This window comes from Dicentrarchus labrax, unplaced genomic scaffold (assembly GCF_905237075.1).
Source record: "Dicentrarchus labrax unplaced genomic scaffold, dlabrax2021, whole genome shotgun sequence".
NCBI lineage: Eukaryota > Metazoa > Chordata > Actinopteri > Moronidae > Dicentrarchus > Dicentrarchus labrax.
The window spans coordinates 21,990,616-22,003,634 of record NW_026136721.1 but is presented as its reverse complement, the minus strand read 5'-3'; the positions used below and the strand labels follow the sequence as shown (position 1 = coordinate 22,003,634).

At 40.7% G+C, this 13,019-nt stretch overlaps 1 protein-coding gene across 13 annotated transcripts in view; it reads right to left on the bottom strand.

The window, feature by feature from the left end:
- The window catches only part of adgrl3.1 (adhesion G protein-coupled receptor L3.1), a 111,632-nt gene that overhangs the window by 32,039 nt on the left and 66,574 nt on the right, over positions 1 to 13,019 (bottom strand). For 10 of the 13 annotated variants that reach the window (XM_051385273.1, XM_051385272.1, XM_051385279.1 and 7 more), the window contains 4 exons: positions 8,330 to 8,755; positions 7,066 to 7,169; positions 5,930 to 6,115; positions 4,347 to 4,385 (listed from right to left, as the gene is read on the bottom strand). In XM_051385273.1, coding sequence (XP_051241233.1) covers positions 4,347 to 4,385; positions 5,930 to 6,115; positions 7,066 to 7,169; positions 8,330 to 8,755 — 755 coding nt within the window. The remainder of the gene's footprint in view (positions 1 to 4,346; positions 4,386 to 5,929; positions 6,116 to 7,065; positions 7,170 to 8,329; positions 8,756 to 13,019) is intronic. The other 3 variants (XM_051385277.1, XM_051385283.1, XM_051385285.1) reach the window with 1 other exon arrangement.

The following is a 13,019-nucleotide window of genomic DNA, read 5'->3' as shown; positions in this document are numbered from 1 at the left end:
ATCTGCCTCTATCTCTGTTGTTTCATTGACTGTGACAAATAAAATGTTTCAAGGAAAATTCTGGTTTATTATAATTTGGGTTTTGTTTTAGTCGTTTTTTCCATCATTTCAATTGTGATAAAAGTACAGACACCAAAGTAATGCAATCTGGTGACAGACAATCCCCTAGTTGATTAACAAAAAAATTAATCACCAACTATTTTGATAATCAATCAATCCTTTAAGTGATTTTTCAAGCAAAAACACCAAATATACTCTGGTTCCAGCTTCTCAAATGTAAGTACTTTCTGAGTAGTTGAATGATGGAATATAATTTGACAATGAAAAGAATCATTAGTTGTAGCAGCCGTCACTGTCACAGTTTAATAGTCATTTAAGTCACATATCAAGGAAAAATACCAGGTGTTTGCTGGTTCTAGCTGCTGTTTTGTATCATTGTAAATCACATATATTTGGGTTTTTGAATACTGGTCAAATAAAACAAACAATTTAAAGACATCTCTTTGTGCCCTTTAAAAACTGTGATGGCTATTTTCCACTATTAAATAAATCGAATGAATTGTAAAACTAATTGACAGATTAATAGGTAAACCCTGAAAGCCCTAAAACAAGCAACAATGAACTCAGATTATCTGCTGTATTTGGAAGCATACCTTAAACTATGGTAATAATCCCACACTGAACAGAAAAACTGTAAGTACGCTAAGACAAAGTGAACCAGGAAATCAGTGGAAAGTGTCTGGTACCATCAGACAATAATATTTTACAGTTGACTTTGTTATTTCCTCCAAACAGCTTTGTCTAATCTGGGGATTTGTTTAAAACCTTCATGATAATCAGACTGCCTGTGTTTTTTTTCCCCTGTTGGACATTAGCAATGTTGCCACGTTCCCAGATCTCTGCAATTAACGTGGTGAGTACAGTTATTACAGATAGGCATGATGGCCAAAACTAAAAACGTTGTATGAAACCAGAATTTCCTGTTAACTGTTTGTAATTGTAATTGTGGATATAAAACTTTCATATTCCCTGCGGTCCTAGTCCGAGGTGGGAGAAGTACACACACTATTTACTCATGCACTTGTCTTGGTGTTAGGAAGGCATGCAATAATGCAAGAATATAAATAAATCAATAATTCCCTACAACTAAAGAAACAAGCCCAATTTGAAAATGTTAAGAGTGGAAAATACAGATATTGGTGTAAAAAAGTAGGGGGTAAAAGTAAAAAGTAATAAATACTCAAGTTAAGTACTGTATGTGATGCGAGTGTGCTCGTATGAGTGTTGTCATTAAAATGTCTGTGTGTGTTGTAGGGTGTGCACAAGGGGCTGGGAGAAACATTGCAGAGCATCATTCTGCTCCACTTGCTGTACAGTAGCAGTCCAGGCAACAGAGAGAGAGAGAGAGACAAAGAGGAGAGGATGCTCTGTAGGCACGGCAGATATGACAGCAATGGCAGTGCTTTCCATTCGCTGGTGGTGCTGCTCCCAAGCGCTTACTTTGATGTGTTTCAGATAACCCCCCTTTTCTACTCTCATTAAACTTTTCATTGCTTTTTATTGAACTTTTGATTATCTTGCATTTTCAATTTCATATAATTTTTTCATTGAAATTTAATTCGCCTGCGCTGAGATTGCATCTGTAGAGGGAGAGAGATAGGTAAGGAGAAGAAGGGGTATGATTTCCTTGAGGTCCAGACATCTCCACATCAGAAACTCAAAGATGGAATATACATGTTTTTGTGTGCGTGCGTGTGTTTGTGTGTGTGTGGGACTGGGTGGGTGTGCCTGTAAGCTCTGGTGCTATTGGTGACATTTCTATCCGCACAAGTATGAGGACTTGAGGGCTAAAATGGAGACAGGTTTTTTTTAGGGGTCTTCAAAGAGGGGAGAGACTCTGCAGAGACAGATAAGGGTGTCGTTTTTGTGTGTGTGTGTGACTATGTATTACAGGGTAGGCACGCACATGTGTAGGCACGTACATGTGTGTGCATGTGCGCACGGCGTGCATGCACATACACACACGCACGCACCAGTAAATGGGGCAGAAGTGAAATGCTTTGAAGCGTTGGGGTAATCCAGCGTAAACAGCAGCGGCAAGACAGACTAGAGCTGGGCTGTTATACTTCTTCGAGCTACACAAGAGGAACACGGGCACAACCACATGTGCATGGCTGTACAGTATGTGTACAGTCGCGCACGGTAGGACATACTGCATACTACATAATGGTGACACATAATGAAAGTTGGGATGTTTGAAGTATGGAAAATGGAGAGAAGAGGAAAGAATGGAATTTTTTTTCTTTTACTCGCTTGGCTGAGCTGTGAGAAAGTGCATGTTTTGAAAATGTTTTCATCAGAGAAGCTGGCTTATCTGTCAGTTGTTGTTGGAGTTTGTCTTCCCTGACAGGATGAGTTTGCAGCTAAATCAGGCTTTAAATTCACAGCATGCCGCGTTCTGACCCGCCATCCATAAATAGAGGGCAAATTAGACATTGTCATTGAGCATCACTGTCTCCTCACTGCCCCTTTTATTGTTTTTCTCTTTCTCTCACATTCCATTTCTGTTTCTGTGAATCTCTTTCTGTTTAATATCCACCCCTCCCACCTCCTCCCACCCCTCCCTCCCTCTCTCTTTCTCAGTCTACCTTGCAGACTCTACCTCTCTCCATCAATCCACCCTACAGCATCAAAGCCTCTCCACACCACCAACTTCATCATGAATAAATTGCCAATTTAGTATACATGAAACGAGTCCCCAGTTCCCCAAACGAAGTGAGAGAGGAGGAGAGATGAAGTATGAGAGGGAGAGAGAGAGAGAGAGAGAGAGAGAGAGAGAGAGAGAGAGAGAGAGAGAGAGAGAGAATTCAATTATTTTTTGTCTCTATTAAGAACCCAAACCTCCTGCCCACTCTCCTCACTTGGCAATTAGTGCTGTAGATAATTAACGAGGAGAGGGCAGCACCACACCACATCCCTAATCGCGCACATTTCTATCTGGCGGAGTAAGGGACTGTTGGTATAATTTGGTTTCACATTACTAAGGCTAATTATGTAATCGATCACTACCAGCCCCCTGCAGTAACCAAGGTGTGTGGTGGAACGTTTTGATTTGAACCTGAAACTAGCTGTCTGAAAGCAGCCACTCTTTAAAGCATATTTGCCGCATTTATTGGATTAAGGAGACATATCAAAATGTCTGACTGTTTTGATGTGATGGCATGAGATCATTGTTGAAAATATATTTATATATTTACGGCGTGCATGTGTGCGTGTGTGTGTCAGCTTGCATATAGTCGTAAGCCATGTTCTATGATGTGACATTGCTGACTGGTGCTGACGTTAAGACTTTTCAGGGGGAGTGGAAAAAAAGCCTACATCAGGAGAAAAAGAGCTAGCCCATCAAGGGTGTGTGTGTGTGTGTGTGTGTGTGTGTGTGTGTGTGTGTGTGTGTGTGTGTGTCAGAGAGGATGCAGAGAGAGAAAAAGAAAGACTCTGCAGTCTATCTAGAGCACATGGATGAGGAAGGTGGGGTCCTTTGATGTTCTGAATTGTGATTTTAACTGACCAGAAACATGCCTAAATGATGTTAGTTTTCCATTCACGGGGCGAGCCCCATGGCATCAACAGGAACAAACATCAATACAAGCAGACCAACAAGGACAAAAAATAATTTAATACTGAGCCACAAACACAAGCTGGTATTATTTTTATTTTAAAGGCACTAAGGCCATGACCAAGCAATACCCAACAGAATATCCATCATGCTCAGTTCTTTCTCTCTGATACGGCAGCAGAGAGGACATTTCATTGAATGGAGATGAATAGTGAGTCACTTGGTTCCTAGCAGGCCTATTTACAATTCTGCAGACAGAACTGCAAAATAGATGAGCTATTATTGATATTGATTATGGCCTCTTATCAGTACCATTGATTCTGAATGCAAAAATAAATAAAAAAAGGAAAACAAAAGAATTTCAGCCAACCCTTTGAGGAGACAAAAACTTTGTTAGCAGTCACTAGGGGATTGTTACATGTGATTTTGATGCACGCTGTAATAGACATGTTAAATGAACGTCCTCCTCAAAGGGTTGGGATGGAAATCATAAGACAACTGCTGCAGCATATAATTAGAATTCCACGTAGAGTGTTGTAATGTGTGATCACACACACACACACACACACACACACACACACACACACACACACACACACACACACACACACACATATACATACACATAAAAGCTTGCTTTGCAGATTACATGCTGAGCATGAAAAAAAGAAAAAAGCACATGGGACTATGGTGTGGCAAAGTAATCGACGTTACCGGGAAGCGGAAATACCTGTGTGAAAAACCTGCAGGACCTTTCTCTCTTCTGAAGCTGCAAATTCAAACAATTCATCTGTTAGCGATGTAACACCTCTCAATCATGCACACACACTTAGGTACACAAAGGCAGTCACACCCTTTTCATTAACATTGCTTGAGACTTAAAATATATTGTTATTATCCTCACTCACACATATTTGTATTCCTTTTCTTTCTTGCTTTTTTTTTCTACTGTTCATTTCCTTGATTCTTCCAGAGTTTTGTCCATAATTTCCGCTGTTCCTCCATTCCCTTTTCCTACTCATTCTCTCCTTCTACTGTCAATTGAATTGATGGCATTAATTACTCTGCCACTCGTGCGTGATTGGTCATATTCGATTTCCTAACAAAAATGTGCATAATAAGCTGGCATATTACTCAATTAGGTATATGTAATTGGGCGATTATTGAAATCCGTAGGAATGCTTTTCCTCTTCTATGGGGGACTTTTTTTTAACTAATTCAACCTTTAACAGGCCATTTAGTCAACAGCAAAATACAGATTAATTGATTCCCTTACACATGCTCCAGTATGTGTTCACTTTACATGTGTAAGTGAATTACTTACAGGGAGCACAGGAGATGTAAAGGGTGTGATAATGAAAAAAAAGGAGGCAGAAAGGGAGAGGGAATATAAACCCAACCCAGTGGCTTGAAAGTTAAAGCCGAAAAAGAAAAGGCATTAACTGTATAAGAGGTGGCACCAGCTGTCAATCTGGCTGCTAAACCCCGCCCATCACTATTGACCTCGACAGAGACCATCAAGAAACAGTCCAGCATCCAGTCAGTCAGACAATTAGCCTGCCAAGCCAGCCAGTCAGCCATTCCCCAATGATTTAACTCACTTTAATTGAATGCCTACATGAAAAGAACTAACTTCATTCCCTGTCTACCGGAGTAGTAAAACAGATCCTTTGCATACCCAGGATCGTGTCTCCATCATTGTAATCCTGAAATAAGAACTCAAGTCTGCTTGTCGACAGAATCTTCATAGCCATAGCTCAAAGACTGAAATTCATTAAACAATGAGCTATGACGTAAAACGTGTCCCAAGCCTGTTTTCGTCTCAAGAACCGTATGTTTTAATAAGAATAACTCCCAGGGCGAGACAGAGTTTTATTAAATTTCAGCCCTGATTTGAAAAGACTTGAGGAACCCTGCCAAAAACTAAAAGCAGTTATCTGTCAACCATAATGTTGAGCAAAACTTGTTACGAACACACACACAGAAGGGGATAAAATAATGCCTAAAAGCAGCTATTTATCATTTGGAACTCTACAGTGTTATGTATGGTTCTTTATCAAACTCTGCACACAGAGACTTTTCTAACCCCTGAAGAATGAGCCTAAGACAAAAACACTAACCTCCGATGCTATTCATCTTACTGATAACTTGAAAGAGTCCCTCTATCTGCTCTCTTTTCTCTCCCTCATCTCTCTTTCTCTTAATTTTCTGTCATTTAACTAAGCATTCTTTCCCCCATCCCAATGCCTGCAAGAAAATCATTTATCTCACTCAGTCACTCACTATACATTGACCTAAGTGTCCCTGCATTACCTTGGTGAGGCTGCGGGCAGCGCTGTCCTTGCCCCCAGGGGTGAGGTTCCTGAGCTGGACATCCAGCAGTTCAACCAGTTGGGCCATGGCCCGCACCGTGGATGGCACATCGCCAGGACGCAGAAGCCCTTTGGTTTGCTCTGCCAGCTCCCTCGCCACGATTGCTGCCGTCTCGCCCGAACGGAGCTGGGAGCCAAACAGGGTGGCAGGGCGGAGAGAGGGAAGAAAGTGAACGAATTAGAGAGATGGATGGAAGTAAAAAAAAAAGGAAAAAAAAGTCAGTTGAGGTTAGAAGCGAAGGGAACGTTGGGAAGAGGAGAGAAAGTTAGCCAGGGCGTGAGGAGGAGGACAGCGGGCGAGGGAGAAGAGAGAAGAGTACGGCAAAAGACAGATGGAAAAGTGAAAGGACAGGAGAGGAAGGGCAGAGAGGTAAAGGACAGATGGAGGGAGAGAGGTAAATGTGTAGCAATGGAGATGAGTGAGACAGGAACAAGGATGGGATGAAGGAGCATAAAGAGGACAAGAGTGACTAGGTTATTTGAAGCGGTAAAAGGAAGTCACTGTTATTTTTCCAGCAGCTTAATGTTGTCATAAAAACATTTAAGAACACTTGAACTACTACAGAAACATCTCCTAATTTAGCACCTCTGCTGCAATGCCTATTACACAGGGACCATTCTGCTCCATGTTTTGTCTTATAAAGAAACTCTTAAAGCTTTGTGGCTCATGTGAGAACAGACACAAAGCCATAAACAAAAATTGTAGGAAGTTACAATAACTGGGGAATAAAATAATTAAATCTTGACAAATCAAACATTCAATTTTCATGCAATGCAATTTCCGTGCAAAAGCAGCAAATTAGCCTATCCTGATGCCTGTTAGCATATTATAATGAGCACAGAGTGAGTGAATGACCTTATTGTACATTTCCATTCCCCTACAGCTATATAAAATCTCTCAGATCTCAAACATGAGTTAGGGTTAACAAATGAAGATGGATACATGGCCTCAATCTTCCCCTGTGGTCACTGTGTTTTCATGCGTGAGAAACTGCTCCAGGACTATATCCATAACGCACACCCTTAAACTAGGGCTCACTGGGAGATACGAAGGCCAGCAGCAGCATTCAGACTTACTTTCTGCATGATGTGGTTGACCCAGGGCGACGTGCAGTTGCTGAGGTCAGGGCCTTGAGGATCCCAGTAGCCCAAATGGGCCATACACACGTATGTGGCCACGCCTGCAAGACAAGCAAAACAAACAGGGTAAGACAGCGCTGACATTCACCAGGAGACACAAAGACTCTTGAGGTGCCCATGTTCACTAAACAGTTTGGGGGGCAGGGTGTGTGTGTGTGTGTGTGGATGGTAGCTGAAAGATGGAAGAATCATCTTTGCCACGGGAGCTAATTGATTAAAAAAGGAGAATCTCTCCTAAGCAAGGGTGTGTGTGAGTCATGAGAATTTATACAACTACTCCACAGCATTTTCAGAGGGAACTGTTTATGTTGTAATGTATATATTTTACTATGTAACAGTCCCTGTTCCGCCTTCAGACCCATCACATCTTAATCCTCTCCATTCCACAATGCCTGTCCCAAAATCAAAGGGTGATAGGACATTTTCCAGTGCGGTAGAAAAGTTTATCCTCTTTCATTTTAAGCAATTAATTGTCAAGTCAAGTCAATTTATTTATGCCGCTCATATAAAAACACATTTGGATCAAAGTACTTTAATAAAAGACATTTTAATTAATATTAAACTAAATAAATTGAAATTAACGAAGTTCTCTGTAATGCACTTTAGTCAACATTCATAGTTTTTAAACACAGAAATACATTGACTACATTTAATAATTGCTTATTACTTTACAGTGTAAGGTTTCACATGTATTTTAGGACCCCCTCGAAAATGAAATGCTGCATCTCAAGGGGCTATCCGTTCAATAAATTCAAATTCAAATTCAAACATACAGCTCATTAAATGTGATGCACTGTTAATAATATAATAAAATAACTAGCCGGCAGCCTGTGTAGTAAACAGACGATCAACAACATTAAAATACTTTAATTACATGAAATACTTTTTACAGGTTAAGCCTGTGATCATAAAGAGACACTATGTTTGGCTGCTTTTACTTTTGTATTTAATTGTGATATTTAGCTTTTTACTAAAGAAAAGGGTTTGAACATGCTTCCATCACTTCCACTTAAACACCTCTAACATGGTCAAAGTGGTTATTCTCTAACATTTTGCCGGCAGTTTTGCAAAGAAGAACTTATAAACTAAGAACAGAGGAGATAAAGGAGCAAACACGCAAAATAATAATATATAGGACACACTTCACTGGACAAAGCTTTTGCACACACTCTAACCGTCATTCACTGTACTGCTTCCTTACCCAGTGTCCCTACAGGGCAGGGCAGCTTGGCTGTCTGGCCTTGCTGTGTCCGGGGCCACGATATGTCGGCTGTCACCCTTGGACTGCAGAAGTCTTGGGGAGGCAGGGCAGGAGGTTGTGGGGCTGCTGGAGGGACTTGCACTGGAGGGGATCGTCCTATAGCTTTCTGGTTGGTGTCGGGAATCTGGTTGGTGTCCGATGATGAGCCGCCGGCAGGAACCAGGACAGGCTGGCGAATTGTGGTGGTGGTTCGATAGCGCTGGCCAGGGGAGGTGGTGAGGAGGGGCCGCGGAGTGGTGTAGTAGGGCGGAGAACGGGTAGTGGTGGTGCGGCTGGTAGATGAAGAGGAGGAACCACCACCACCAACTGGACCTCCCCCTCCTCCTCCTCCTCGGATTGGTGGCATCATAGGAGGTGGGCGATAGTCTGAAGAGAAAAGAAAAAGAGAAAGGGATGAAAACGTAAGAACAGAGTGAAAAGAACTGTGATCAAGCAAGCAAGTGGTGTAAGCAATGGCCTACAAAGGTAAATAATATTATACTGACAGACAACGGATTTGCTTACACAGCTCACTTTGACAGGGAGTAGCTCAGGTTTCTGATGACTTCCCATTGTTAGTGTTTCATCCTTTGACAATGTAGTCTTATGCCGGATGTCTGTGGGTTTTTTCCCCCCAAGTTACACCCAAGTTCAGGACATGTTTCCAAAAAAGTCACCAAAAGTTATTACAGAGCAACATAAATCTGTGTGCTAAAGTGGTACAATAACTGCAATATAGTATAAATGCAAAATGTCCCAGAAAGACCAGCAATTGGTTTGTCCTGCAAATGTTCCCAAGGTTACCATTCGTTCATATGGGAGCAGTACGAGTGGTTCTTGTTGCCTATCCTGGTGGAAAAAAACATTCTTTCAGTGTCATGCATGATTCATGGCACCATGACATCATGAGAGGCAGGAAGGCCACTTAAATGCATATGACACACTCTTTTATTGTCAATATTTCATTGTAAAAAGGCTCAATTATTCACATTGACCCTGTTCAGGGGACAGAAATAAAGAATGAATGGATAACATGATGGTAAGAGAGAGGAAGAGAGCATGTGTTAGTGAAGTGTTACGGTGTCCTCTTGTGAACAACAGTTGCTCATTCTATCTGCTTACCTCCCATTGCTTTCAACTGTACGTGTTACAAATCAATATTGCAGGATCAAAAGTTGAGGGAAATAATTAGTTACAGTTTTCCATCACTTTGCCTTTGAATTATTTTATTGGTCTCAAATCATTTGGAAGTCATTATGTGTAATACTGCGTACAGGTGGAGCCAATTTTCGAAAAAGCCACATCTTCACTTAGAAACATTCTTTAACAGAGCCGGGAAGACTTTTGTCTCAACACTTTTATTTTACAGCTGAGACTGCAGTCTCAGCTGTAAAATAAAAGTTAGGCCCTAAATGTATTTTTGAATAAAGATGTAAATTATATTCAAGAATATCTTTAGGAATTTGTAATTAAAGAAAACAAACTCACAACAAGGGTATTAAGATTGAACCTGCAGATGTTCCACATTTAGTTTGAATAACTCAAAACTTTATTTTTATAGTTTATAAACTTTATACTTTTGCACCTGGTTCTATATACAACTAACACTAAGAGTGCTTATGCCAAATCAACACAGCACACTAAATACACTTTGCTTGCAGGCCTACACAGCTGGCTAATGAAACCTATAGTATGTGGATTTCCTGAAGTACACATAAAGGCAAGCACACAAACAAAGAGATAGGCAAACAGAAATAAACACAAAGGTAACTCCCCTAGATCACAAAACCACTCAAAAATGAATTCTCACAATGTCATGTTATACCACTTGAAATATATATTTCATAGTCTCAGGTTCTGTGTTTAGTCATTGGCTGAAGCTTTTTTTTACACACAGAAAACCGAAATCTAATAGTGAAATACTCCCGAGTCCAGAGAAAGCTGAACCCGGCTGAACTTGCCTAAAAAGATTTTCCACAGCATCTCCATGCCGACCAGCAACTATGAATAAGATTTATTTTTTTCTGAAGAGTGTGCAATAAACCGACATCATGCTACATGATTTCTGGGTAATGGAGTCCTTCAAGCTCTCAAAAATCCAGCTATCGCTTGCTGCCAGTTGGGGTACCAAAGGTGTGAAGTTTGCCTTGTGCAGTTTTAGGTCTGCCCCAATGTTAAAATTCTCAACTCCATGATTTTCAGCAAAAATGGAAAGCAACGGCACTAGCAAAGGCACTTATGTTTTCACTGTCTAAGGGGTATTTGTGCCTAGGGCCATAATATGTACTACATGCTGGTCATTGACATTGAAGGGTTATAGAGTTTGTCGTCTCTCAATGGGACTGTATGTTTTGCTCAGGAAAGGCCAAAAACTGTTGGAATATAACCAGTACAGGCTGGTATAATTGGACATATTTGTAACTGCAATGTGTTTTTTTTGGCTATGACATCTGAGTGTACAAAAATTAGCACTGCAGTGTCTTAGTAAATGTTGTCATTTTTTAATGTTAATTTTGTTCCTTTGGGGGTGAAGGGACAGTGTGAGTGGGGAGGATGACGTGTAGTGTGAGTGTGTGGTCTTGTGGGTGGTAGGAAAGAGTGGGTGTTTATATTGTTTGCTGTGAACTGAAGTTGTCTCTTCCTGTGGATTTTAAGTTTAATTAAAGATGCTGGACTTTCTTTCTTTCCCTCTGTCTCTCTGTCAGTCCGTCTGTCTGTCTGTCTGGTTGACTGACAGCCATGTAACATCCCGCTCCTCCTGTACGTTCTGTTCTCTTCCTCCACAACTCAATGGAGTGTTTCCGTACCTAAACTGTGCTGCTCCCCGTTCCTGAATCACTGCCGCCCTGCCTCATGCATTCTCCACGGAACATTGCCATCAATCATGCGTAGCAGCAGTGGCCTAGGGACTAGCTGTCAATCTGCGTGTGTGTGCGTGTGTGTACTTACGAAACAGAGAGTGAGTGTGTGTGTGTCTATCTGCACTCAAACGGGAAGCTCCATTAAGGGCTCTGCCACAACAATAGAAGAGTAATGGTGTGTGTGTGTGTGTGTGTGTGTGTGTGTGTCTGTGGGTCTTTGTGTGTGTCTGAGGTTGATGTCTGCTGTCATTTGAGTACAGGGGGAGAAAACACAGGGGCTGGCAGCTTGAGGTGAGGTAACACAAAAGCCTGCAAGCATCACAGGCAAAGGGCCACAGCACTTCACTACTCATGCATCTCTATCTCTCGTCCTTCCTCTGCTGTTCTCTTGACATTTTCCACCTGATTTGATCGCTCACTCATACTTTCTTTCACTTTCTGCCACACTTTTAATCTTACTATTTCAGTTTCTGTGTTTCTCAATACGCTTGTTTCAAGTGTGCTCGCCCGTGACTTTATTTTGTCCTCCTTTGTTTGCTCTATTGTGGCATTTGAAAAAATAAAGATCTTGTAACGTGATGAATTCATCACTGACATCACTCAGGATACTGTGAAAGATGCTGTAGGGAAGTACAGCAATCTGACATAACAGCTTCATGAAACATTTATAAGGAAAAAGGCTAGAGGTTGTTCTCATGGGGACTGACATATCTTCCTGCGTTTAAGCTTAGGAAGCCATGAGTAAATGCGCTATGACAACTTCACAATGTCAGCTAACCTAAACGTTGCGCTTTTTGCCGAGACTGATGCGACAAGTATGATGCATACAAGAGTATGTGGCACAAAGAGAAAATACGGTCACAATATCAGTTAAGATTTTTTTGCACTACATGACAGATGTGTTTTAGGAGGAACATCAGTGATCATATTACATGTGTTCACGTTCCAGTAGTTGTATGATAAACATGGCTCTTCAACCGCCACATTCTACTCCAGAAACATGAGAAATGCATTGTTGCTGTATTGGCTCTCCACTTTTACAACAAAGTTATATTGCATATTTAACTATTCTATGTTGCACTGGGCAATATGCTTGAAATCAATCACATGATATTAATAGGAATCTCAATATATCACACATCATATGTATGCAAATAACTATAATTATATGAATATCACATGTAGACGCAAGGCAATTTGAAAATGAACAGATAGTTCTGAGTGTGGTTTAATTTAACTTACTAATAATAATAATAATTAATAACATTTAACATTTACATTTTGATATGACTAAGATCCCACAGGGATTGATCTAAATACATTTGTACATTTGCGGTTTGGAGGTGGCATTCTACGTGCATGTCAGAACATGTGTTTTAATCATTACAGTTTGCTTGAAATCATTTATTTTAACAATATTATAGTAAAACATACCCAAGTATAAGCAGCATAATGATACAATACCATTAATAGTTGATCAGCTGTCATTTTACTCTACTGGTCAAATTCTATCTGCCAGAGAAGAACTTGTGATACAACTAAACGCTCCAGAACTACTATGATTGTTTTGTAATGTTTAGTTGACTATTATATTCTATCCTATTCTTTTCTATTCTATTCTATTCTATTCTGTTTTGTTTGTTTTCCTGACCTGTAGCAAGTCCATGTGAAAGGTGAGACAATGGCAGGCTCGCAGTAAACTTGTTCCTGGAGTTGTCTATCTGTCACCACACTGGAGGGGCCATAGAGATGCTGTCAGTCAGCCTGGAATGCTAACACATGATCATCTG